The 22,940-nt window shown below is 41.8% G+C and overlaps 2 protein-coding genes and 1 long non-coding RNA gene across 4 annotated transcripts in view; 1 reads left to right on the forward strand and 2 right to left on the reverse strand.

Annotated features, from left to right (window-relative positions):
- The window catches only part of col4a3 (collagen, type IV, alpha 3), a 40,045-nt gene extending 35,948 nt beyond the window's left edge, over window positions 1–4,097 (reverse strand). Inside the window, exon 1 of the mRNA XM_044032454.1 lies at window positions 3,904–4,097. The gene's annotated coding sequence lies outside the window, so the exon portion shown is untranslated. The remainder of the gene's footprint in view (window positions 1–3,903) is intronic.
- col4a4 (collagen, type IV, alpha 4) overlaps window positions 1–22,399 on the forward strand; it is a 30,959-nt gene extending 8,560 nt beyond the window's left edge. For both annotated transcript variants that reach the window (XM_044032455.1, XM_044032456.1), the window contains 44 exons: window positions 758–829; window positions 3,734–3,868; window positions 3,955–3,999; window positions 4,090–4,206; window positions 4,507–4,575; window positions 4,925–4,960; window positions 5,048–5,110; window positions 5,665–5,700; window positions 6,530–6,571; window positions 6,725–6,805; window positions 6,882–6,926; window positions 7,035–7,097; window positions 7,217–7,261; window positions 7,653–7,706; window positions 7,844–7,904; window positions 8,151–8,255; window positions 9,076–9,231; window positions 10,003–10,092; window positions 10,638–10,798; window positions 10,896–10,968; window positions 11,108–11,214; window positions 11,295–11,478; window positions 11,571–11,639; window positions 11,714–11,821; window positions 11,993–12,061; window positions 12,158–12,307; window positions 12,394–12,555; window positions 12,662–12,829; window positions 12,916–13,059; window positions 13,593–13,700; window positions 14,293–14,471; window positions 14,947–15,010; window positions 15,116–15,190; window positions 15,346–15,453; window positions 16,027–16,134; window positions 16,341–16,412; window positions 16,859–16,987; window positions 17,098–17,205; window positions 17,289–17,444; window positions 17,529–17,777; window positions 18,494–18,610; window positions 19,251–19,439; window positions 20,236–20,519; window positions 21,094–22,399. In XM_044032455.1, the coding sequence (XP_043888390.1) occupies window positions 758–829; window positions 3,734–3,868; window positions 3,955–3,999; window positions 4,090–4,206; window positions 4,507–4,575; window positions 4,925–4,960; window positions 5,048–5,110; window positions 5,665–5,700; window positions 6,530–6,571; window positions 6,725–6,805; window positions 6,882–6,926; window positions 7,035–7,097; window positions 7,217–7,261; window positions 7,653–7,706; window positions 7,844–7,904; window positions 8,151–8,255; window positions 9,076–9,231; window positions 10,003–10,092; window positions 10,638–10,798; window positions 10,896–10,968; window positions 11,108–11,214; window positions 11,295–11,478; window positions 11,571–11,639; window positions 11,714–11,821; window positions 11,993–12,061; window positions 12,158–12,307; window positions 12,394–12,555; window positions 12,662–12,829; window positions 12,916–13,059; window positions 13,593–13,700; window positions 14,293–14,471; window positions 14,947–15,010; window positions 15,116–15,190; window positions 15,346–15,453; window positions 16,027–16,134; window positions 16,341–16,412; window positions 16,859–16,987; window positions 17,098–17,205; window positions 17,289–17,444; window positions 17,529–17,777; window positions 18,494–18,610; window positions 19,251–19,439; window positions 20,236–20,519; window positions 21,094–21,339 (4,902 nt within the window). In that variant the 3' untranslated portion in view covers window positions 21,340–22,399. The remainder of the gene's footprint in view (window positions 1–757; window positions 830–3,733; window positions 3,869–3,954; window positions 4,000–4,089; window positions 4,207–4,506; window positions 4,576–4,924; window positions 4,961–5,047; window positions 5,111–5,664; window positions 5,701–6,529; window positions 6,572–6,724; window positions 6,806–6,881; window positions 6,927–7,034; window positions 7,098–7,216; window positions 7,262–7,652; window positions 7,707–7,843; window positions 7,905–8,150; window positions 8,256–9,075; window positions 9,232–10,002; window positions 10,093–10,637; window positions 10,799–10,895; window positions 10,969–11,107; window positions 11,215–11,294; window positions 11,479–11,570; window positions 11,640–11,713; window positions 11,822–11,992; window positions 12,062–12,157; window positions 12,308–12,393; window positions 12,556–12,661; window positions 12,830–12,915; window positions 13,060–13,592; window positions 13,701–14,292; window positions 14,472–14,946; window positions 15,011–15,115; window positions 15,191–15,345; window positions 15,454–16,026; window positions 16,135–16,340; window positions 16,413–16,858; window positions 16,988–17,097; window positions 17,206–17,288; window positions 17,445–17,528; window positions 17,778–18,493; window positions 18,611–19,250; window positions 19,440–20,235; window positions 20,520–21,093) is intronic.
- LOC122773662 lies at window positions 12,868–14,388 on the reverse strand. The gene is made up of 3 exons (XR_006360908.1): window positions 14,318–14,388; window positions 13,551–13,637; window positions 12,868–13,044 (listed from the first exon to the last, which is right to left on the reverse strand). It is a non-coding gene; the product is annotated as an uncharacterized LOC122773662 (long non-coding RNA).
- Window positions 22,400–22,940: the final 541 nt, after the last annotated feature.

Genomic DNA, 22,940 nt, shown 5'->3' on the forward strand with positions numbered 1-22,940 from the left:
GCGAACTTTGATGCCACAGGTCCAATAGTCCACTAGAACCACTATACCACAGTTGTGTAATTCAATGTGACTCACATTGACTCAGGATTTTAAATCAAGTCCCGTTAAGACATCATTATTGTGACTGGATGTAGGACATCTGTCTTCAAGTACTAGTAGTGAGAATATATTGTCCAATGTTATAGTGTCCAATACTGATATCACAAACTGGAGTATCTACGGATACCGATATTAAACTGAAACTGTCATTTTAGACCATTTATGAACTATGAAGCTGTTAACAACACATTTGTGCTGAGTCATTTCAAAGACACAATTCTCCCACTGTGTAACAAATATTGTTTTGATAATAGTCTGTGCATAGAGAAGCATGCGATGATTGTATCTAATTTTACATTTATGTCTGTACAATATCTGATCCAGTGCTTTTGACCAGCATAGGACCCGTACTTATACTGACTGATACCCATCACTAGTCCTTACCCCACTTTACCCAAAGTGAAGTTAGGTTCATGGAGATGAGAACAAGCTGTGTGTTTTCTTTAAGTGAAGACGTCGCTTAATTGTCTGTTATGAAGTTTGCTTTCCTTAACCACATATAATTAATTTGCATAACAGCATCTAAAGGAAAACACACAGCACTGTACTGCTCCCTAATGTGGGTTAGAGATGGAGTTGGATTGAGGAGCAGCCCTATGACAACAGAAAACAGTATGATGTTATGGTGATACTTAATGTTTGTGTTTTTGGTTTTCAGGGAGACCAGATGGAGTTGTGTGCTGGGCGGGACTGCTCCACCTGTCAGTGTTTCCCGGCCAAAGGAGCAAGGGTGAGACAGCGACTAGCAACACACACAGCAGCCAATCAGCTGCCGGCAGCAGCATGACATCATCACAGCTGCTCAACGCTTTCTCTGTTAACAGACCTGTGACACCTTAACTGTCAGCTCATAAAACACACACACAAACAAACACCTTCTCTAATCTGAGAAGCAAATAAATGCCGAAATGATGCAGTGATGACGGTTACCATGGCAACATGGTTATTAATCCAGATGTTTGACGCCAATCAAGTGGCTCACGTATCATCACATGACGTGTTTGTTATCACTTCACTCAGCTGATCTGGTAAACAACAACATTTAACTGTGTGTGTATGTGGGTGTGTGTGTGTGTGTTTGGACAGCTGGGGGCGGTAGACAGCCAGAGAGGATTGTGGGAAGGTGTCCGTGATTTCACAGTTCAGAGGTTTCAGAGAAAGAAGGACACAGAGAGGATCACAGCTGTCACATCTCATCACACACACACACACAATCACACACAGGGTCCTAATCTCAACTGGAAAACCAGCAGGTTGATGATGATCATCTGTGATCACCACAGGTTTATCACTTATTGTCTCTGTGCGCGTATTCACGATTAGTTAATAATTTATAATCAATCACAGCAGAAATTGTGCCACTTTAAATTCTCATTTGTTCACTGTGTTTGCCACTCATAAGCCAGTGTGGCAGTGGGCAATTATTAGATGTGCCACTGTACTGTTTATGTGTTGCATAGAGGTGGTGTCACATGATGTCGACTGTTTCTACTGGCGGTTGTCAACAATGTATATGAAGTGTTTTGGGGCCCACACAGCGTTGCACATGGCTAGTAGTGCAGGTTTATGTCCTGGTGCAGGCCTTTGTATGTGGAGTTTGCATGTTCTTCTTGTGTGTGTGAGTGGGTTCTCTCTGGTTTACTCCCACATGTCCAAAGACATGCAGAGGTTAACTGAATGCTCAACATTGCCCATAGGTGTGAGTGAATGACTGACTGTCTCTGTATGTTAGCCCTGCTTTTACAGACTTTATAACTCTGGAAAATGTCCAGCGTTTACAGTCTGTCTGTGCTGCAAAGAATCTGCGATAATTAGTGGATTATAAAGACGTTTTGTTTGAGTTTTATCTACATTTAAAACTGAAAATCATCACCCAATTACTGGAAAAGACCATGTCAGGGCCAGAAAACCTGGTCCTAATGAGGCCCAAACTAATTTCTGAGGAACCAGTCAAGCTTGGGGTTGGGATTTAAATTCCGGTAAGGTTAAGGTTAAGGTTAAGGTTATGCAGTAGCTGGTTATGGTTAAGCTTAGTGATAATGCTTTGTTTGGGCTGTGTAAATGAATGGAAGTCAATGCAGTGTCGTAAGAAGAATAGATGCACAAACGTGAGTCTGTGTGTGTCTGTGTGTGCTTCAGTCTAATCTGATGTCTGCTCATTTAAAGGAACATTCCATCTGATTTAACATCCTGACTGTCTGAGCTGCTGTTCAAACACACATCCATTGTATGTGTGTGTGTGTGTGTGTGTGTGTGTGTGTGTGTGTGTGTGCATGTGTGTGTGAGTCTGTTGGGTCAGTGTGTGTTGTAGTTGTTTTCGTGTTTGTGTCACACTGCCCCCCTGTGATCACATAGAGAAAAATCATGTTAATGCACTGACATCTGTATTTTTGTGAACACCCTGCTGGCTGCACTGTTCATTACAGTTGATTTAATCCAGAATAATGATCTGTTTTAATTCTCCTTTAATGACTGTTTTACAAGAGTATGCCCTTATTTTGAAATAAAGGCAGAATGAGCAAAGTGCACCCGGCCATTGATTATGAGAATGGTATTACTGGCAGTCGCCTTGACTCATTGTCAAATGATTAAATTACATTTTTACTCAGACATGCATTGGAAAGAAGTATGACATTATTGAGCCCTACATTATGTGTTTAAGCTTAAATGTTTATCAATAACGTTCAAGCATTCTGATTTGGTTACCATATTCATGTCAACTACTCAAACAAGTCAGGGATAATTGCCACCTGGTTCTCGTGTAAAACCACTATTATATCAGCATGTGTTCATCATAAACCTGATGCTGCGTTCACACGTATGCTGTGGAGTGTTCAGCTGAAACTGCTTCTCGTTGATTTTGAATGTGGTGGTCCAGTTTTATCAAAACCATCTTAAAAAAGAAACAAAAACATTGAGCTGCTGAAAACAATTGTTCTCTTTGCTTAGTAAAAAGCAAAAGCTTAATAAGATTGAATCACATTTTACAGGTGCATTCACAATGAACACAAAATGATACTTTGTTTTGTGTAAACACAACCTGTGACTACTCGCCTGGCGATACTGCGAGTAATAACTATCTCCTAATCTCAGCGCTGACGTGGTGTCAAATGTTTATTTGCATCACATCATTCACACAAGTTGTATCAAGTTGATTCTGTATGTGACCCAAAGAGTCACACTGGGTTTGGTGTGAACGCACCATGTTCTGTTTTCATCAGACAAAACGGTGGACAGACCTGAATCCTAGTGGTAGAGGTGGCTGTCTCCAATAACCCTCACAAAAACAGCCTTTTGTGAGAGTTCTGTTTGGACCGTCTATAAAATAAATTCATAAATACTGTAAGCCTGTGCTGGAATATTTGCTTAAACGCGTTCTTATTGTCTGGCACTCCCGCTGCTGCTTGAAAAGTACAACATTTCAACGTAAGTGAAGCAAATTAATTGATCCAAATGCAGTTCAGTGACGCACGAGAACACACTGTCACATTTAAAGTTAATGAGCAGCATTTCTGTGAAAGCCTCCACTGAGTATTCTATGTGTGCGTGCAGAGTTCTAATAAATTCTACTTTAGCCTGCCAGGTGCCAGTTATATCATGTGCAGGTTCTAAACATGCATCCCATGTCCTGCAGGGGGCACCAGGTGGTCTGGGACAACAGGGAAATCAGGGGCCCCCAGGCTTCCCAGGTCCTCAGGGACCTCCAGGAGAAAAGGGCCACAGAGGAGACGAGGGGTTCACTGGAGCCCAAGGAATGAAAGGAGACATGGTGAATGAACACTTTCAACCAGTAACAGTCCTTACCTGGTGTGTATCTGTGACATCCCATAATGCAGCGTGTGTTTCTTGTTTCAGGGAAGTGTTGGTGTTCTTGGATTTCCGGGTTTAGAGGGAGTTCCGGTAAGAAGTCCCGCCCCATCCGTCTGTCACGTCCTTTACATGGTCCAGCTTTAGTCATGTCACACTGAGGGCGTTTCTTTGTGTGTTCAGGGTCACCCGGGTCCGGCTGGAGGTCCTGGTTTTCCAGGTCTGGATGGGTGTAATGGGACCAGAGGACAGAGGGGAGAGCCTGGACTTCCTGGAGAACAAGGACCAGATGGAGAAGTGGTCAGTGACACATGTATCTATAATAAATACTGATGAGAGAAAACTAAAGTATGTGATCAAAGATCAGATTCATACATTCAGATGTCATAGTGTGTCCACATTGAAGATAATGTAGACCAACTTATATTTTAGTATATACTGTAATTTTTTATCAAGTTAGTCCTAGCGAGACGTTTTTTCCACCAGATCCTTGAGGAAAATCTAACTGATAAGCATGTGACACTACTCATTGTTTTATTGTACAAAGTTGTACAGTGCATGTGCCTAGTGTTGCCATGGTAACTCTGTTGTGTGTTGCAGGGTTTTCCAGGCCTGAAGGGGTTTCGAGGAGATCCGTCAGTTTACTTCAAACAGTATCCTGGAATACCTGTGAGTCCTATGATACTTTGCTCTGACGCTAACTGAGATATTTGTTATTAATATAATGTTGAAAAGATGAGCTCCCACCAAGAGGAACCCGGACTAGTATTGTCACAGATACATTTGATCACAGGGGATTATGTTTGAAAACTGGCTTTAATCTGGCATTTTGTTTTTCATTCTCCTTCTCTTTGATGACCTATTGTTTGTATTCCTGTACAGGTTTTAGTGGCTGTCACTCTGTTGTAGTCTATGAAAGGCTGTAGTGTGTAGTGTAGTGAGTGTCTGTAGTCATTGTTGCTTAATGTTTCTTAATTTTGACAAAAATACTGTGTGTGTGTGTGTGTGTGAGAAACAGGGAGATGATGGGCTCAGTGGAATACCAGGACTACAGGTGAGAGCAAGCAAACAAGCAAACAAAGATGCAGCACATGACACATGAACCTGAAACAACACTCTCTCCCTCTCTCTCTCCCTGCAGGGTGAACAGGGACGTCCTGGCCCAATGGGACGTGTGGGTCTAGCAGGACTGGATGGGACCAATGTGAGTCAAATAAATCAATGTTTGGTTTTTACACATTTTACGTTACTTCTTTGAAGGAAATGTGCAATTAAGTACCACTGGAAACACTGCATCATAAACAAGGCGTACAAGTGTATTGATATGCCATTTAAAAACTGACATTTTCACTTTAACTCTTGCATATCAGGCGTGCAAAGGCGTTTTTTATGTGATATACTGTACGTTGATAACATTTTGCAAATCTATATCCACCAAATGTAGCTTTCACAACGGCAACAGTTTCACTACAGCTTTGTTTGTAAACTGAGGCAGTTTACAAACAACAGGACCTACTTCAAATCTCCATCTTAAACATGATGGACTCTACTCTCCTCCTCTTTTCATTTTCTTTTTATCACTGAGCACCGTATTGTTTTTGGTGGCTCTGTGTGTTGTGTGTTGTGTGTCTGTGCATGTCGCATTCTCTGCACTTGCCAACATGACCAACAGAGGGCGCCAGAGGCTTGTGTGAATGGGGTGAAGTCTGCCATCTCTGATTGTCTTGTTTTTATACATGTGTCTGTTTCTCTGTACAGGGTCTCCCTGGTCTCCCTGGTCCCAGGGGCCCACCTGTAAGTATTATACAGAAAACACAATATTATTATATTATATTACAAACGATAGTGACATTACCCAATAGAATCTGATGTCCCTTTGTGAAGCCTTGATATATAGATATGTTTAGGTTTCACCACCGGAAATTGCTGTCAATCACACTTGTGTCCACTCATATGTGCTGTACTTTACCATCCATTTACCTCTAAATTACATAATTGACCAGTTCTAAGATCTGAAACTAGAGATTAAGACCACTAATATCACAGAGAAATTCATACTGACTAGAGCTGCAACTAACGATTATTTTCATAATCGATTAACCTGTCGATTATTTTCTCGATTAATCGTTTGGTCCATAAATTATCTGACAACCTTAAAAAATGTTGATTGGTGTTCGTCAAACCTGGAAATTATTATGTTCTCAAATGTCTTGTTTTGTCCACAAACCAAAATGATTCACTTTTAATGATTTCTTTGTTATCCGGAACAAAGAAATCAAGAAAATACTCACATTTAAGAAGCTTAAACAATCGTTTTTGTTTGTTTTAATCACGAAAGAAGCTTTAAAACGATTCATCGATTATCAAAATAGTTGTCGATGAATTTAGTAATCGATTAATCGATTAATTGTTTCAGCTCTAATACTGACGTTGTAAATCAAGTGAGAAATAGACCTCAATTCAATGGGCTTCTATTTGAAACCATGGTGTAAACAAACCATAAGTTTTATTTATTTTAATTATTAGTTACTTTATTAATTTACTGTGAGCGTTTCAGATACCCTGAATATATAGTCTTTGGTTTATATGTATGATTGATCACACTGATGTGTTTATGTTTCAGGGAGAAGAAGGTCGATCTATACCTGGACAGAAAGGAGAAGAGGTAAACACTCAGAGACTCTTTCCTTCAGACCGCGTTCCCTCAGTGACATCACAGCAATTGCCTCATTCCTGACAGCTGTGGTGGCGTCAGAGTGTGGGGGCGTGGCTAAAGTGTACCTGTAACAGCAGTCACAGTGTTGTGTATCATGCACAGGGTGATCAGGGCCTCCAGGGGCCACCGGGGCCCTTTGAATATGTCGACCCTCCTGAAGACTCATACCTCAAAGGAGAGCAGGTGGGCAGCAGTTCACTTGTTACAGCCAATCAGATTACAACTGTTGGTTCTGATGTTGGTTTTCTTGGTTCCTCAGGGTCGTCGAGGGGTCAAAGGAGCTTGCGGACCACCGGGACGTTTGGTACGTTCCTGATCACACCTGACAAACATGCCTAGTTAATCAGATTAGAACATTACTGAGAGATACTAATTATTTATTTGTTTTACGTGTGTGCATGTGTGCTTTCAGGGTCAGGACAGTTTCCCTGGAATCAAAGGAGAGAAAGGGCTTCTGGGATTCCCTGGGACGCGGGTAAATAATCAATTAAAGGATGATGAAGTGCAGTTAATATGATCATCCTGACTCATATACAGTACTTAGTTTACTAACAAAACATCAGCATCCATGTTATCTCATGTAATGTGTTTCAGGGAGATTTTGGTAATTCCGGTCTGCCTGGAGAAAAAGGTTTTAAGGTGAGTCGATGTGACACACAGAACATTTACTTTACAGAAGCATATTAACTTTTATATGGAAGATGATTTTTTTTTACTGTATATTTGTAATTTATGTCAAATAATATAAGGTGATATTTCAGAGTGCTGTCTGTTAGTTTGACAGTGTATTTTTACTGTTACAGTTTCTAACAGTTGTGGTGCAGTGTTGCTTTTACAATGCTGTTATTTTACCGTCTTAGTTACTATTTTCAGTGTTGTTACTTTTATAATGATGTTATTTCAGTGTTTTCAAAGTGCTTATTAGCTCTACAGTGTTGACTGTGTTGTGTTTAAGACGACACACACCTCTCAGCCAATCAAACACCAGGAGCTTCCATTTTAAAAGCTGTGTCTGTCTCTCTATTTCTAGGGGATTCGAGGAAGCCCAGGTCTGCCTGGTCTGATTGGACGAGAAGGTCTTAAGGTCAGTCAGTTTGTCCGTCTGTAACGTGTGTGTGTGCTGATAAGTCAGGTGAATCCAAACAACCATTCTCTGTAATTACTTTGGGTCAATTGGAGATGACCTCTTGTCTGTGATGTAACAAGTCAGTCTATTCCTAGGGCGTGATGGGAGATCTGGGACCTAAAGGCCTCACTCAAGAGACAGAAGTCTCACACACAGGTACAATCAATACAAATTGATCAATCAGCTTGGTAAATAAATGACACAACCGGCACATTGCAGAAGAACCTAAAAATTAAACAAACATGGCCCCCTCAGATCAGGAAGAAAACACTGCTTCATTCATTCATTCATTCATTCGTTCATTCGTTCATTCGTTCAAGTTTGCCTTCACATTGTCTCTTACCCTCTATCACTGCCACATGATGTCATTATGATGCCAGTGAACTTCCTCCTATTTTTCAGGTGAAGACGGGGACCCCGGGCCACCTGGACCCAGTGGCCCTCCAGGTGACATGGGGCTGATGGGAATGCACGGACCCCCAGGAGCCCCTGGCAGATCAATACCTGGTATGATTCATAAACATATGACAATGACAGTAAAGGTTATATAAGATCCCAACAAGGCATTAAGTGGACTTTCAATTACTGCAAAAGAACAAAGGAACATTTTCTTCCCTTTGTTCTTTGTGCGCGTGTGTGCACTTGTACTGTGTTTGTTACCTCTTTAGGACCTTAACTGACATAAACATTAGCCTTGTCAGGACCAGCAGCTCTCATGGAGACCAAAACCTGGTCCTAATGAGGCAGAACCTAATTTCTGAGGAACTGGTTAAAGTTAGGGCTAAGATTTGGAAAGTGATATGGTCAATTATAGGGTTAGGCATTCAGTGGTTATAGTAAAGGTTATCTTTAATGCTTTCTTTAGGTGGTCTAAATGAATGGAAGTCAATGCAGTGTCATAAGAAGAATAGCTGCACAAACCTGTGTGTGAGTGCATATGTAAATAAAAGTTTATTCATAATTTGTGGTTCTAAATGGTAAGAATCATGCATGATAGAACTTGTATTTATATATTTTAAATATTGTAAAATATATAAATGCTATTTATATATGAGCACAAATTGTATCTTATCTTATTATTAATGTTAAAAAATATAGTTATATTAATGTCTTAAGTTACACATATAAATGTTCTATAAGTTACAATTTTTTTAATTATGTATAGTTTTGTAAATTATTTAACAAAGTTATAAATATGTAACAAAAGCTCTAAAATGTAAAATGTTATTAAAGTTAAAACTATAAAGTTAAACAAGGGCAAAAGTTTCATTTTTTTTTATGTTTTAAGATTTAAGGTGGATACAGTTTTTTGATGGTTCCTACTCAGGTCCACCAGGGTTTGCGGGGAAGAGTGGAGTTCCAGGATCCAAGGGGGAAAGAGGAGATCCAGGTCTGGTGATTAAAGATGGACCCACACCTGGAGAACCTGGAAAACCAGGCCGCCCTGGACCTAGAGGAATGAAAGGAGAGCCAGGGATTCCAGGTACCAGAGTTGTTGTTTACCTCTGGTTGTGTACCTGGAAAATAAATAGTTGAGATAAGAAAAGATTATGTATTTCACTTATATCGCTTAATGTTGTCCTCCTGTTAAAGGTACATTACAAAAGAAATGTATTTTACTGAGTCATGAAATGAATGACGAATCAGAGATGAAGGAAACATTCATTCATTGTCAACCCTCTACATGAGGGTTGATGACAGGAGCGAAAGGCGGGGTACTTCCCGGCGGTGTACCCCAGGTTGCCAGGCCAAAACATACAGAGACGAACAACCATTCATTCTCACATTCAAACCTACTGTCGATTCATGGCGCTTTTCCATGGCAGTTCTAGCAGGACTCGATACCTCGGTTTGGTATCAGGAAAGTCATCTTCCATTACTACATAGCTCAAACTCTGTCTGATACAGTCACTGAACTAAAATACAGCTGAACAGGTTGTGATTTTGGCTCACGATCGGCAGCTTTCAGCAGTGCCGTCGCTAAAACTAGATTCCGCTGTTAGAGATTGAGATTTTAGAAATGTCCTTGCTAAATGTTGGGGATTAAGGCATGTTTCCAATATTTTTAAGTCTTTTTAACTGATCTACAGTCCGGTATTGTTTGGTTTTATTTCTGTGTCGGACATGACGCTCATGACTCTTCAGTGGCCTGCAATCTGACAACTTTTTAAAAATCAAATTCAAGAATTATATAACTGCCACTGTTTTACATGTTTTACCTAAAGCCCCTTTAAATACATGTTTCTCTCCTCAGGTCGTTACTGTATTGCTGGAACCACAGGAGAAGCTGGAGAACAAGGTCAACAAGGACCTCCGGGGGCTCTGGGCTTCCCAGGGCTCAAAGGTCATTGTCATTATATATATAACCTGGATTATATATATATATCCAGGTTTACAGTTCAGGGTTATTTCCATCAGCACTCTCAAAGCAAACATCACATCTGTGGTACTCTTTCTTGGCATGAACCCATTCTGCTGCTCACTGATCTTCACCTCTTTCCCTAGCCAAGCTTCAACAACTCTTTACCACATCTTTATGATGTGGCTGATCAACTTAATACTTCTGTATTTACTACAGTTTCATCACCCTTGTTCTCTAAAATTGGTACCACTACACTTTCTTACACTCCAAACTTGTATTAAATAATCTGGTCAAAAAGTCCACTGCTTTCTCCCCCAGACATCTCCATACCTCCAGAGGTATGTCATGGACCAACTGCCTTAACACACACAATGTACTCAGTAGTGACCATGTGTCAGTACCTCATACAACTACACAACTACTAGACCTGAACTGTCCTTTTAATGAAAAGAACAGAGGCTTAAGGCCATTTCCCTGAGCAAATCAAGCTTCAGCCTTTGTGTTACTGACTAAAATTGGTGTTTCAGGCTCTCATGGTGACTGTTCCTGTGGCTGTCCTCGTACACTAAGTGGCCCCCTCGGGCCTGAAGGGGACCCGGGCCACCCAGGGTTTCCTGGAGTCCCGGGAACACTAGGGCAGATAGGAGAGAAAGGTTTACCTGGTGATGTTGGAGAAATTGGACAACAGGTGAGTTACTGGAGCAAAAGCTCAGAGATAAAATGTCAGTAAGATTTTTTTTGTGTGTGTCATTTTTTTTTTTATGGATTTATTGTTTTCTTTGCAGGGTTTTGGGGGGTTTCCGGGTGTTAAAGGGTTCAAAGGTCAGAAGGGAGATTTCATTGTGGTGGACACGAAAGGTGAGTCTATCACCTGTTAGTTACCTGCTTAAATATGCACTTCTCTGCAACACTGCCTAAAATCCTTTTTTTCCTTTATGTTAATTGCATTAACAACTACTTCAGAAAGTTTTTGAAGTCATGTGACTGTGATCTCCAGGTGAGAAGGGAAACCGGGGCCAGCTAGGTCCACCCGGCAGACAAGGACTCTCCGGTAGAAGAGGACCTAATGGGCTCCCAGGGGCCCCTGGAGAGCCTGGTCCCCAGGTTAGTCAGTTGCTCCAACTTAACTCAGCAATATCTAATTCAGGACATGGATATGGTTAAATCTGTTGATTTAATTTCAGGGAGTCAGTTTTAGCAGTTTTCCTGGGGACAGAGGCTTCCCTGGATTTTCAGGTCCAAAGGGATTATTAGGATCTCCAGGTTCTCCTGGAATTGGTATCATCGGTGCTCTTGGAGAGCGTGGGCCCCCTGGTGACCCAGGACTTCCAGGAATCCAGGGTGCCCCTGGGCCAAAGGGGACCAATGGTAAGAATCAAGCTAACCTCTTCCTTTAAATTATCAACCTTTTATCCAATTCGTCCACACAATCACCTATTCTTGTTTGACTTGTATTGCAGGTGACACTCTGCCCTGTGTACCCAGAAACCCTGGGCCCCCTGGACAGAAGGGAGACACAGGAAATTCAGGTACACATAATTGGTAACATCTATCTACTCACCTTTGTCTTTTTACCCATCTACTGACTTGTCCACCTATTTAGGTTATGCAGGACACCCGGGACCTTCTGGTTTTCAAGGCACCACTGGACCTGATGGTATTAAAGGAAACCAAGGACAGTCTGGACTTCCTGGACTACCTGGACGACAAGGTAGTAGAGTACACCTGTCATAACTGTCTGATTACTTAACTATATCTTGTAATTCTCTCAGGCTCTCTTCATTATCCTTTACAAGGTCTATCCAAGAGCACTGAAGATGTTCTTACAAACACACTTTGGTACCTTATCCTCTAATTTGTCCCCCACCTGTATCATCTGTAGGACCTCAAGGCTTTGTTGGAGATACTGGAGATGAAGGCCTTGAAGGATTCAGTTATGGTGGAGAACCAGGTACAGTCACTCCGCACCTGCTCATTCTCTTTGAAACAATTTTTTTGCACATAACTCTTTGGCAGAGGTTTTCAAAAATGTTTTACTATTTACCAGGAACTCCTGGGATCCCAGGCTCCCCTGGACTTAGGGGCCCAGCAGGGGAATCTGATGTTGGTCCTTCTGGACCTATCGGCTTCCCAGGACCACTGGGTTCTCCAGGATCTAAGGGGGTCCCTGGCCCCCCTGGCAGTGATGGACTACAAGGTGAACACTGTCGAGTTTATGACTGCATATGTCTAGATAAGCCTCACTCACACTGTGAATAAAAACACAATATGATGTATATCTAGGAGCCCTGGGTCTGTCCGGGGGCCCTGGACTAAAGGGCCAAAGAGGACAGGATGGAGCACCGGGGATAAGTGGTCCCCTAGGTTCCTCACCTAACTCATGTGATGCAGGAAAACCAGGTTCTAGGGGTGCCCTTGGTCCTCGGGGACCAATAGGACCCCCAGGTAACCCTTTACTACTTTGCATAGTTACAGATACAAATAATAAAATAGCAGTAGCATCCTTTACCTAGCTAAAATTTAAACAAACCATACATGTATTTCATTTCAGGCTTTCAAGGGGAAAAGGGTGAGATTGGGGCAGTGGGTCCTCCAGGTTTTGGCCTTGAAGGTCCTGTAGGTAAACTAGGCCCTCCAGGTTTTCCAGGGTCCCCAGGGCCCCAGGGCAAAACTGGCCCCAGTGGAGACCCGGGACAGCCTGGGACTGTTGGTGAGAAAGGTGAGGTACCACCTCCTACCCACATACCTGTGGTTTAATGTTTTTGCATGACCTAAATTCATTGGATTATTCTCTGTCTGTTTCAGGTCTGTTGGGGCCCCAAGGCAAGTATGGCGGGCCAGGGCCCCTAGGACAGACTGGGTTCCCTGGAACTCCAGGGAAGACAGGAGAGAGAGGGTTTAATGGACGAGATGGAGCTCCAGGATGTGAAGGGCCTAAAGGAGAGAAAGGTAAATGCTGAGTAATTCTAAATCTCTGCTACAGGATTAACACATAACACATACTAAACCATACATCCACTGCTGACACAGATGTTGATTTTCAAGAAGAATCTCCAGAATCTTTTGGTTATGTTTTGTGACCTTATTTTAGATACAGGTCTGAATGTTCCCAATCAGTCCTGAATTTGTTCTCAGACCTGATCAGACAAAAACACACTGGTTTGAGGATCAGTGGAGCCACATTCTTGAGCATTTATGCCACATAGTTTCGCAGGATTTTACACAAATCAGATCTCACTGTTATTTGTGGCCACAAATATCAATATCAACACTGATCGTCACATGATTTCTTTTTGTACTGCTAAAAAAAAAATCTTATTTCATGTTACAGCAGTGTGAGTAGAGCATTGCTTTACCCAAGCTTTTCTCACCATTTGACAGTAGACACAGATGATCAGACAATCGAGTAATCGGATCACATCAGGACAGATTTTTTTTACCAGGTCTGAATGAGGCCAAAAGTCTGTTATGTGTCCCTGCAGGTAGAAGAGGGAAACCAGGACCTCCGGGATTGACCAGGTACATTCCTATCAAAGGAGAGAAAGGAAAACAAGGAGCCCCCAGTATCAGCGGCTTCCCTGGATCACGAGGTCAGAACATCGACTTTAGAATAGAATGTATCAAGACAAGTTGAGACAGATCATGTTTAGGGAAAATGGATAAAGTCAAATCAAGCTATTGTGTGGAGTTATTTTTAGAGAATGGTCTTCCCTAAAGTGTTAATTCTCTGTAGGGAGGAGTAACACCTGCAGCTCGCTGACGAGAAACAGCAGCGAGTCTGCAATTTTGCGGGGCTCCAGGGTGACATTGCTAGCTCAGCTAAATGCTCTATCTTACCTGTGGAAGTGAAAGAGTTTGAGCCTAACAGACACAAAGAATGACTGGATAATGAGTTCCTCTGTCTTTGTTCCAACTTTCTGTGGTTTTCCTCCCAGTTTTCTTCACTCCTCACTGGGGAATAATATGGTAGCCATGTTTTCTCTATTAGCGTGCCTTCTTAGCACAGGGAATGGTCACTATATCAGTACCACATACAGCCACACTTAAAAGATCCTAAATTATTATATCAATTCAAGTTAGGTTGTATCACATAGTCAGACTGAGTAGAGTCAGTGTCAGTTCAGGTTTTCTAGAGTGCCAATTTATCCTTGAGTCTGAATCTTTTTAAATGCTTCTCTACAGGAAGCAAAGGTGTTCTGGGACCTACAGGTAATCCAGGGTTTCCAGGACTCAGTGGACCCACGGGCATCACAGGCCCCCCTGGGAAACCAGGTTCCTGTGGTATCCCAGGACCACCAGGGTTACCAGGACGTCAAGGACCTCCAGGACCCATGGGCTTCCCTGGAGAGATAGGAGATCCAGTAAGATAAGAAAGGATAACAAAGATTTCCGAGTGTAAAAACAGACTCTTAAAGTCAAACAGGAAGTACAGTTGTTTGACAAATACTTTAACTGGTGTGGCCCTTTTGAACAAATTAAGCTAATTAAGTGGGTAGGACGTATGCAAAACCAGCATTGCAAGATCAGGCCCGCCAACCTGGATTACTCAGAATCAGGAGGTCAGAGAAAACAACTGTCTGACAGAGCAAGGGGCCACATGGAATGCTAATGGCCAGGATAAACTGAATCAGCATTTTGTTAAAGGATAATTACTATTGCTATTAGGCATTGGATGACAGTTTCATGTTATGATTACGCTGACCAAAATAATTAAGAGGCAGGCTCCCTCTTGTGGCATTGTATGTTCGGAAACTATAATGGATTTTCCAAGTCAATTCACACTTTTTCATAGTTAAATGTTCAGAACCACTAATCTAGTTTGGTTTGTGTTGGCAGGGTGACGTGGGAAGGCCAGGAAAATCTGGCGAACCAGGCCGTGAAGGATGTACTGGGCAGAAAGGTACAAAGTCAACCCACCATCATGACACAACAGATTTAGATGAGTAAAAACATAAATGATTTATCACTTTGCAGGTTGTTGAATTGCATTTGTTTTGGGTTTTAGGTGATAAAGGAGACTCTGTTAGTTCTCCTGGCCTACCTGGAGACAAAGGGGCTCCTGGAGACTTTGGGCAATCAGGTGATGTTCTCGTTCTGATTTTGTAGCAGTAAGGGAAGAAAGAAACTGTTAGAAATCTAGTCTCATGTGGAAAATGTTTGTAATAAAGTTGACCACAACAACACATAATCATTACATTATATAAAACATTACAAATCAACTTTTTTCTCTCTCAGGACCTCGTGGACCTTATGGAGATCCTGGAGTACCTGGTTTCATTGGGGATCCAGGACAGAATGGACGAAAAGGAGATCCAGGTCACCATGGAGACCCAGGTCTACCAGGCAAGCAGGGTCATCTGGACAAGGGAATTAGCCAAGTCATGGGACCTGGTATAAGAAAACCAAGAAAGACCATTATTTATCCAATCAGACAGGATTAGTGATGCATTTATACCAAACATGCCACACATTTTTGAAGATGCAAAAAATTGGCAGAGGAGTCAGAGGATATAGGTGTGTGAAGGTCAGCCACTGGAGACACTGGCACACTGGCTTTTTCATCCCTTCCTAGTTTCCACAACATAATGGTAGTGATGGTAAATAAATCATTACACTGAGTAACTCAGTGAGCGGTCTCTGCTTATTCATAGGCATAGGGTGAAATGAAGGCAAATGGTCCACTGTGGCGATCCCTTAAGGAAAAAGCAGAAAGAAGGAGATAATAATTCTGTTTCTCAAAATGTCATCATGTTAAATTGTACTATAAATTATCAGTTTTAATGAGAATATTTGAGTCTTTGCTTTTATTTTACCATTTATCAGAAATGATTTGCTTACTCCAACTAAAGCTATAAAAGAAGCTCCATAACTGGTCTGTGTGGTTGTCCTTGTGTCTGTCTGTGTGGTTCATTTCAGGTGCGATTGGTCCCCGAGGTCCCAGAGGTCGTCCAGGTTTTCCAGGGATTCCTGGCAAAGCGGGTAACAATGGTCCTCCTGGACCTCAAGGTGACATAGGTCTCCAAGGTCAGAACACAAACCAAAATCATTTTCCTAATAAGTGATGGTGACAATATATCATCTCAATCGAGATGCTACATTTTTGTGGTAAATTCTTATGAAGTACTGTACTGTGTGAGGTGTGTGTATTTATTGAGTGTTTTGTTGTATTGAACAGCCAGATTGCAGCATACAGTTTACTGTTTGATTTCCAAATGATTTTGTTGCATCAGGTCCACCTGGACCACTGGGACTTCATGGACTAGATGGACTGAAAGGAGTGAAAGGGGACATGGGGACCAGAGGTACAAGTCTTAAACATCAATATTATTTATCTATCACGGTACGCAATGGAAATGGAAATCATCTTTATTGTCATTATACAACCGAAATTGCACAACGAAATTTTGAGGTCAGATGGAGGGTTGATCGGAGCCTGAGCACAATGCCACAAGAGAACCACCTGACCACGTGCTCAAAGTAGAGTTTAACTTTTTTAACTCCCAACAGTAAGAGGGTCGGGCACAGGTTGATTTGTGGTGTAAAGCTAAATAGTCTCTTTAATGTTGTGTCAGCCTAATGGGCTAGTGGACAAGCTATTTAAATTCCCAAAGATTCCTTTTTTTTATTTTGAAGAAGAAAAAATGTTAGTTCAAATAAAAAAATCAAAAGTTCAAATCTCAGCTATCAGACGTCGTCAGCTGGGTTAAGTTTGTATGGACATATTTAGTTATAGAAACTGTCTTTTTAGGTCTGGCTGTGACAGGTCCTCCGGGTCTGATTGGCCTTCCAGGGAAGAAGGGTCCTCAAGGTCTTCAAGGTCCCTGTGGTACTAGTCAGCCTGGACGACAGGGACTCAAAGGCCCCCCAGGACCCAAAGGTCTGTAGTAATGCGACACCCCTGTGCTAATTTGGTTCAGACCACAATTAACCAACTATTGACCAGATGTGTTGCTTAATGCTCAGTAATGTGTCTTTGTTTTGTTGCAGGACCTCCAGGGAGTTATGGACCTCCAGGTCAAACTGGACCAAACTGTGAAGACCCAGTCCTAGGCCCTCCTGGAGATCCTGGATGTCTTGGACCCGATGGAGACCCAGGTCAGTCTTTAACAACCAGGTGGGAATAAAACTCACCATGTGTGTCACATGTGACACCACCTGATCTGGATTTGCTGTTTCAGGTTGTCCCGGGGACATGGGAGATCCTGGTACAAATCCTCCAGTTCCTGGGGATGAAGGAGACAATGGAAACATGGGTTACTTGGGGGCAGTGGGTCTAAAGGGACAAACAGGTCCTAGAGGATTGCCTGGCATCACTGGAGACTGTGGAGTAAAAGGTCTGTGTCTCTGTATCTGACTTGCTTTTACATGAAGAAACCTGATCATCGTCTACAAATAGTGGTATGTTTGTGTGTGATCAGGTAAGAAGGGGTCCCAGGGTTTGATGGGACCACCTGGAAATAAGGGTCCAAGAGGTTCCCCTGGCTCCCCAGGGCCTATAGGACCTAAAGGACTTGAGGGACCAATGGGTCCAAAGGGAGAAAAGGGAGGACTTGCCCCCTTTCCTATTTATCCTCCTTCTCAACAGGGCCCCCCAGGTCCTCCTGGCCCCCCTGGAGCACTTGGAGAGGCTGGTGTCATTGGAGAATCTGGCCAGACAGGACACAAAGGTGAGAGCCAGGATTTGGACCAGGGGCATCATTTCATATACATATAGAACTTGCCATACCTAGAAGCCCAATGTGTGCGGGTGCGTCTCTCTAAAGTTAATGTCAGTGTAGCACAAAGATCTAGTAGAACAGCTTGTGGAGGTCGGAACTGGGTCACAATCCACTCATCAGGAGCCAGCAGATCTTGCTGGTCCATGAAAATTCTCTCCCTTTGAAGCATTACATTTGCCTCATCCTCCAGCGAAGGCAAATAAGCCATTTTGCATCAGGTGTAGTGATTGAACTAATGTTATGCACAATAATAATCAGTTAGTATAGCATGTTATTTAAAAAAAACTGAATGAAATAAAAGCCACACATGAAAACATCTTTCGATATGTATGGAAAATGTACTCATTTTTTATTTTTAAAAAATACTGTTTATAGATTTATTTGTGCAAACAAAATCTTGTTAGCAGTAATAGTTGTGCATGTGTGTGTTTGTTTAATTAATTCATGTCACAAAATATCAGAGTGTTTTGTCAGTATTTGAAGTTTTGTGCTGTGATCACAGCAGTATGAACAATCCACTTCACCTCTTTACTTCTACCAAAGTTAGAAGCCCAACTACTCCATCCTCCATCATCACTACTTCCCACCAAGAAACCAGCTGCAGCGGCACAGAAACATTACTCATGTAAAAGCAGCTGATTATTAACATGACTGGCTTGTTTCAGGTTTGAAGGGGGATCCCGGGTCTGAGGGACCAAGAGGATTTATGGGGCTCCCAGGTCCAGATGGAGACCAGGGAGCGCCAGGCCTGCCGGGAATGACTGGAACAGTGGGAGGCGAAGGTAAGATCACCGCCTGTTTGTCCACTCATTGTAATTTGGTTTATGATTTACATAAACAAACTCTATGTAGTGTTATATACATCATCTTAGTAATAGGCATGGGACACTGAAGTTTATGCTAATTATCCTATATTTGTGATAGTATAATTTTTATTGTTGTTGTACGCTTTACATTCTTAAAATGTCTCAAAATGTCACAGTTATCTTGTTTTTTGGTCTGAAAGCTTTCTGAAAAATGTCTTCAGTGAACAAAAAATGTTTATATGATGTGGTAATGTTACACAAAATGGTGACTTTCACTATTTTGGGGGTGGAGCTTTGACCAGAGGTCCGATGGGGGTGGGATAGATGAGTTGCATGTATACGAGTCCAGAAAATGGTGTAGTCACCTCCCACTTCCAAGAGGCGTGAACAATGACTCTGTACACAGCTGGATACACCGACAATCAATCAGACCACTGATCTAGATGATGCATGCAGAGCAACAGAAATCGTGTCAACAGAAGTGCTTGTTGTAGTTAGGAGCAATGGCTTTCTAGTAATGGAGAAATTATTTGATTTGCTTACGTGTGTGAATGTACGTATCATCTGTGGGGATGTTTGGTTGATCTAACCTCCTGTTGTGGTCTTTGTATCTCAGGTGGTTCTGGGCCAATAGGAGACCGCGGTCCTCCTGGACGGTCAACTCGCCTGAATCCAGGGTTCCTCTTGGTAATGCACAGCCAATCAAGGCAGATTCCCACCTGTCCACTAAACATGAGGGCCCTATGGAGTGGATATAGTCTGCTGTACCTGGAGGGACAGGAGAAGGCACACACTCAGGATCTGGGTATAAACGCACACACAGTATATACTGCATATCCATGTATATATATACACAGTATATATATATATATATATATATATATATATGTACATATTTCCAACTTATTTCTGACTTATAACTAAGTCAATGCAAAGACACAAATTCAAAGGGTGACAGGATTTCATGTTAGGAATCACATGAATGTCGCATGACAAATAAAACAAATCGTGACACAGGAATAATGCAGTGACCAAAAACATACATAATTTCCATCTCTTGGTTTACTCACCTAAGTTCAAATATTTAAACTGAAGCAAACAAAGATGTGAATATGTGTCTCACAACATAATCAATAATCAAATCAAATAAGCAATTGAGGCCACATGAATCTTGCAATCAGAATGAAGCAGACTCGAATGTTGCATTATTTGCTTTACTCGCCCAAGTTTAAACATTTCATTATTTAATATTTCAAGCAGATAAAGCAAATAATGCAACACCAATCACACAAAGTGAATCGTACAAAGAGCCAAAATATGCATACATTTCTTTACCTGTTCAAGTTCAAATAGCTAAATTTACTAACTGAATGGGACCTCCAGACGCTCAGACTCAGCCCTGGACTTGTGGAGCCAGCAGGTTTGTCAAACTTGTTTTCAGGGCTCATATATGCCAGGGTAAAGTGAACAGCAGGCCAATCCAGAGCAGAATTTTGATTTTAAAATGAAAACAGAGTAATGTTAATGCAGTCTGATATAGACTCACCACAGACCTTTGATTTAACTGATCACATGTACTGTATGTTTGTATATTTCTGCAGGTCGGGCTGGCTCATGTATGCGCATCTTCTCAACCATGCCCTTCTCCTCCTGTAACATTGGTGCCTGCTCTTACGCAAGTCGTAATGACAAATCCTATTGGCTGTCCACAACAGCAGCCCTTCCCAGCATTCCTGTGGACGGGCCCTCTATTGAAGAGCACATCAGCCGATGTGTGGTGTGCGAATCTCCCTCTTTACCTGTTGCACTGCACAGCCAGACGTCCAAACAGCCTGACTGCCCCCCCAACTGGACAAGCCTGTGGACTGGATTCTCTTTCCTCATGGTGAGTTCTGAAGAACTGACATGACTGCAGCTTATTGATATTAACTAACTGAAGTACTAACAGCAGCTAACTGAAGTACTGGCATTAACTAACAGCAGCTAACTGACATTAACTACCTACTGACAGCAGCTAACTGAAGTACTAGCATTAAGAACTAACAGCAGCTAACTGACATTAACTACCTGAAGTACTAGCAGCTAACTGAAGTACTGCCATTAACTGTTGTACTGATGTTAACTAAGCTAACAGCTGCTACCTGATGTACTGGTATTAACTGAGCTAACAGCAGCTAACTGAATTACTGACATTAACTGAAGTACTGATATTAACTGAGCTAACAGCAGCTAACTGAATTACTGACATTAACTGAAGTACTGATATTAACTGAGCTAACAGCAGCTAACTGAAGTATTGACATTAACTTACTGAAGTTCTAACATTAGCTAACTGAAGTACTGATGTTAACTAAGCTAACAGCTGCTAACTGAAGTAGGACATTAACTACCCAAAGTACTACCTGCAGGTAAGAGCTACACTTACCTGATGATAATGTCATTTCTTGTGTGTGATGCAGCATACAGGAGCAGGTGATGAGGGCGGTGGTCAGTCTCTGACCTCATCTGGTAGCTGTCTGACAGACTTCAGGACCCAGCCCTTTGTGGAGTGTCAGGGGCCACGAGGAACCTGCCACTACTTTGCCAACATTTATAGCTTCTGGCTAACCAGAGTGGACACCAGCATCTCCACCACCACCACACTGACAGATGCATGGCAACAGAGAAGTAATATTGGGAGGTGCAATGTCTGCATGAGGTTGTGAGGAAGCGGAACGCTATGGCCTCCGACTTCAAGAAGAGGGAGGAAGGGTGCCTCACCTGCAGGGGGAGTCGAATTGACGTTTCAAAAGTTAATTGATTGAGGACAAAAACAAACGAGTGGACTTCAGGCCCTGCCTACAGAACTGCACTGAATATTCTGATTGGTTAGCTGAGAGCAATGACAGCGTGTCATTGGTCAGTCAGTACTTTTGTTTATATGTAGGGAGGGAATCGAAAGAGAAGCTGTGATGTTTCAATGTTTTGGGAGCTTCTCCCACTGCGCTCAAGCTTCAAGCTGTTCCTGACCTTCTCTGAACAGGATGCACTGCAGCACAGGACCAGAACCAGGGCATGGATAAGGATCAGAAGCAGAACCAGGGTGGATTCTTAACCAGAAGCTGATATTGTAATTTCTATCTTTTAAGTATCTTTGATCACCTTGTTGATTTTGAATATACTATATTGCTGTTTTATGATAAAATTCATTGAATATTTTTCAGTTTCATTTTAAAAAAAAGTAATGTTTTAATATTTATAAAGTTAAAATAACAAGCAGAGAAAAACATAAAGGTACCTTTTCTCTTTCATGAATTTTAGGAAAAATATAAGGTGAAGGTTTCAATTTGGACTCTGTACCTGGTCCTGTGCCTGGTTCTGGTTCTAAACAGTTTTCTAGCTTTGTAAATATGTTTGAACTCAGCCGTTTTATATTTCTACTGTAAATGTCAGAGTATTTATTTAGCCTCTAATTAATGTTGGTGCTATTTGATTTTATTTTGGTAAGTGATGACACAATAAGGCCCAGCCCCCTCTCTGTACTCTGTCCCCATTCCAATGATGATGCATCAAGAGGAACGAGTTCAGTTCAGGAGTAAATCCTTTAGAAAAACAAAACTAAATTGGGTGGGGCTTAACTTTTACCTGTGAGGGGAGGGATAAGTCACTGTGTCTCTAGTGTTTTTTTTTACATCCCTTATATTTTACCTTTGTAGCAGGAAACTTCGCACTAACACTTGAAACATTTTTAACATGTGGACGGACAATTTTAATAAAAATGCATCAAACTCTGTCTGTGTCAGTGTGCATACATATATAGATGTATGTATGTATGTGTGCAATTGTATTCATGAGGTCCAAAAAACATAAAAACCTATATTTGTGAGGACATTTTCACCTTGTGGGGACATTTTGTCTGGGCCGTTTAGAGTTGTGATTAGGGAAAGTTAGGATAAGCAACTCGAAGAGCATAAAATCAAAACATCGGTTTCTCTTTAAAACAATATGAACATATGTGATAAATATGACCCACACGCATCTCAAAGTGCCTTTAACAGAATATAAAAGAACAGTTATCAAATTTATCAGACTACTGTAGGAATGTATGTAGGAATTGTTACTGGACAGTGAAAAGTGATTTCTGGTGGAACCACAGGCTGGGCCACTAAAAAGTTGGTTACGGGCCACCATTTGAATTGACTGGACCTAGGGAATGCATGTCCTCACTAAAAGGGAAAACATTTCAAAGAAAGATCATGTCGGTACATCATGTCTGTCCAGTAGTGTTCCTACATAGCTCTGTTGTCACTGAAAGCCAGCATTTTTA

This window comes from Solea senegalensis, linkage group LG8 (genome assembly GCF_019176455.1).
Source record: "Solea senegalensis isolate Sse05_10M linkage group LG8, IFAPA_SoseM_1, whole genome shotgun sequence".
In the NCBI taxonomy this organism is placed as follows: Eukaryota; Metazoa; Chordata; class Actinopteri; order Pleuronectiformes; family Soleidae; genus Solea; species Solea senegalensis.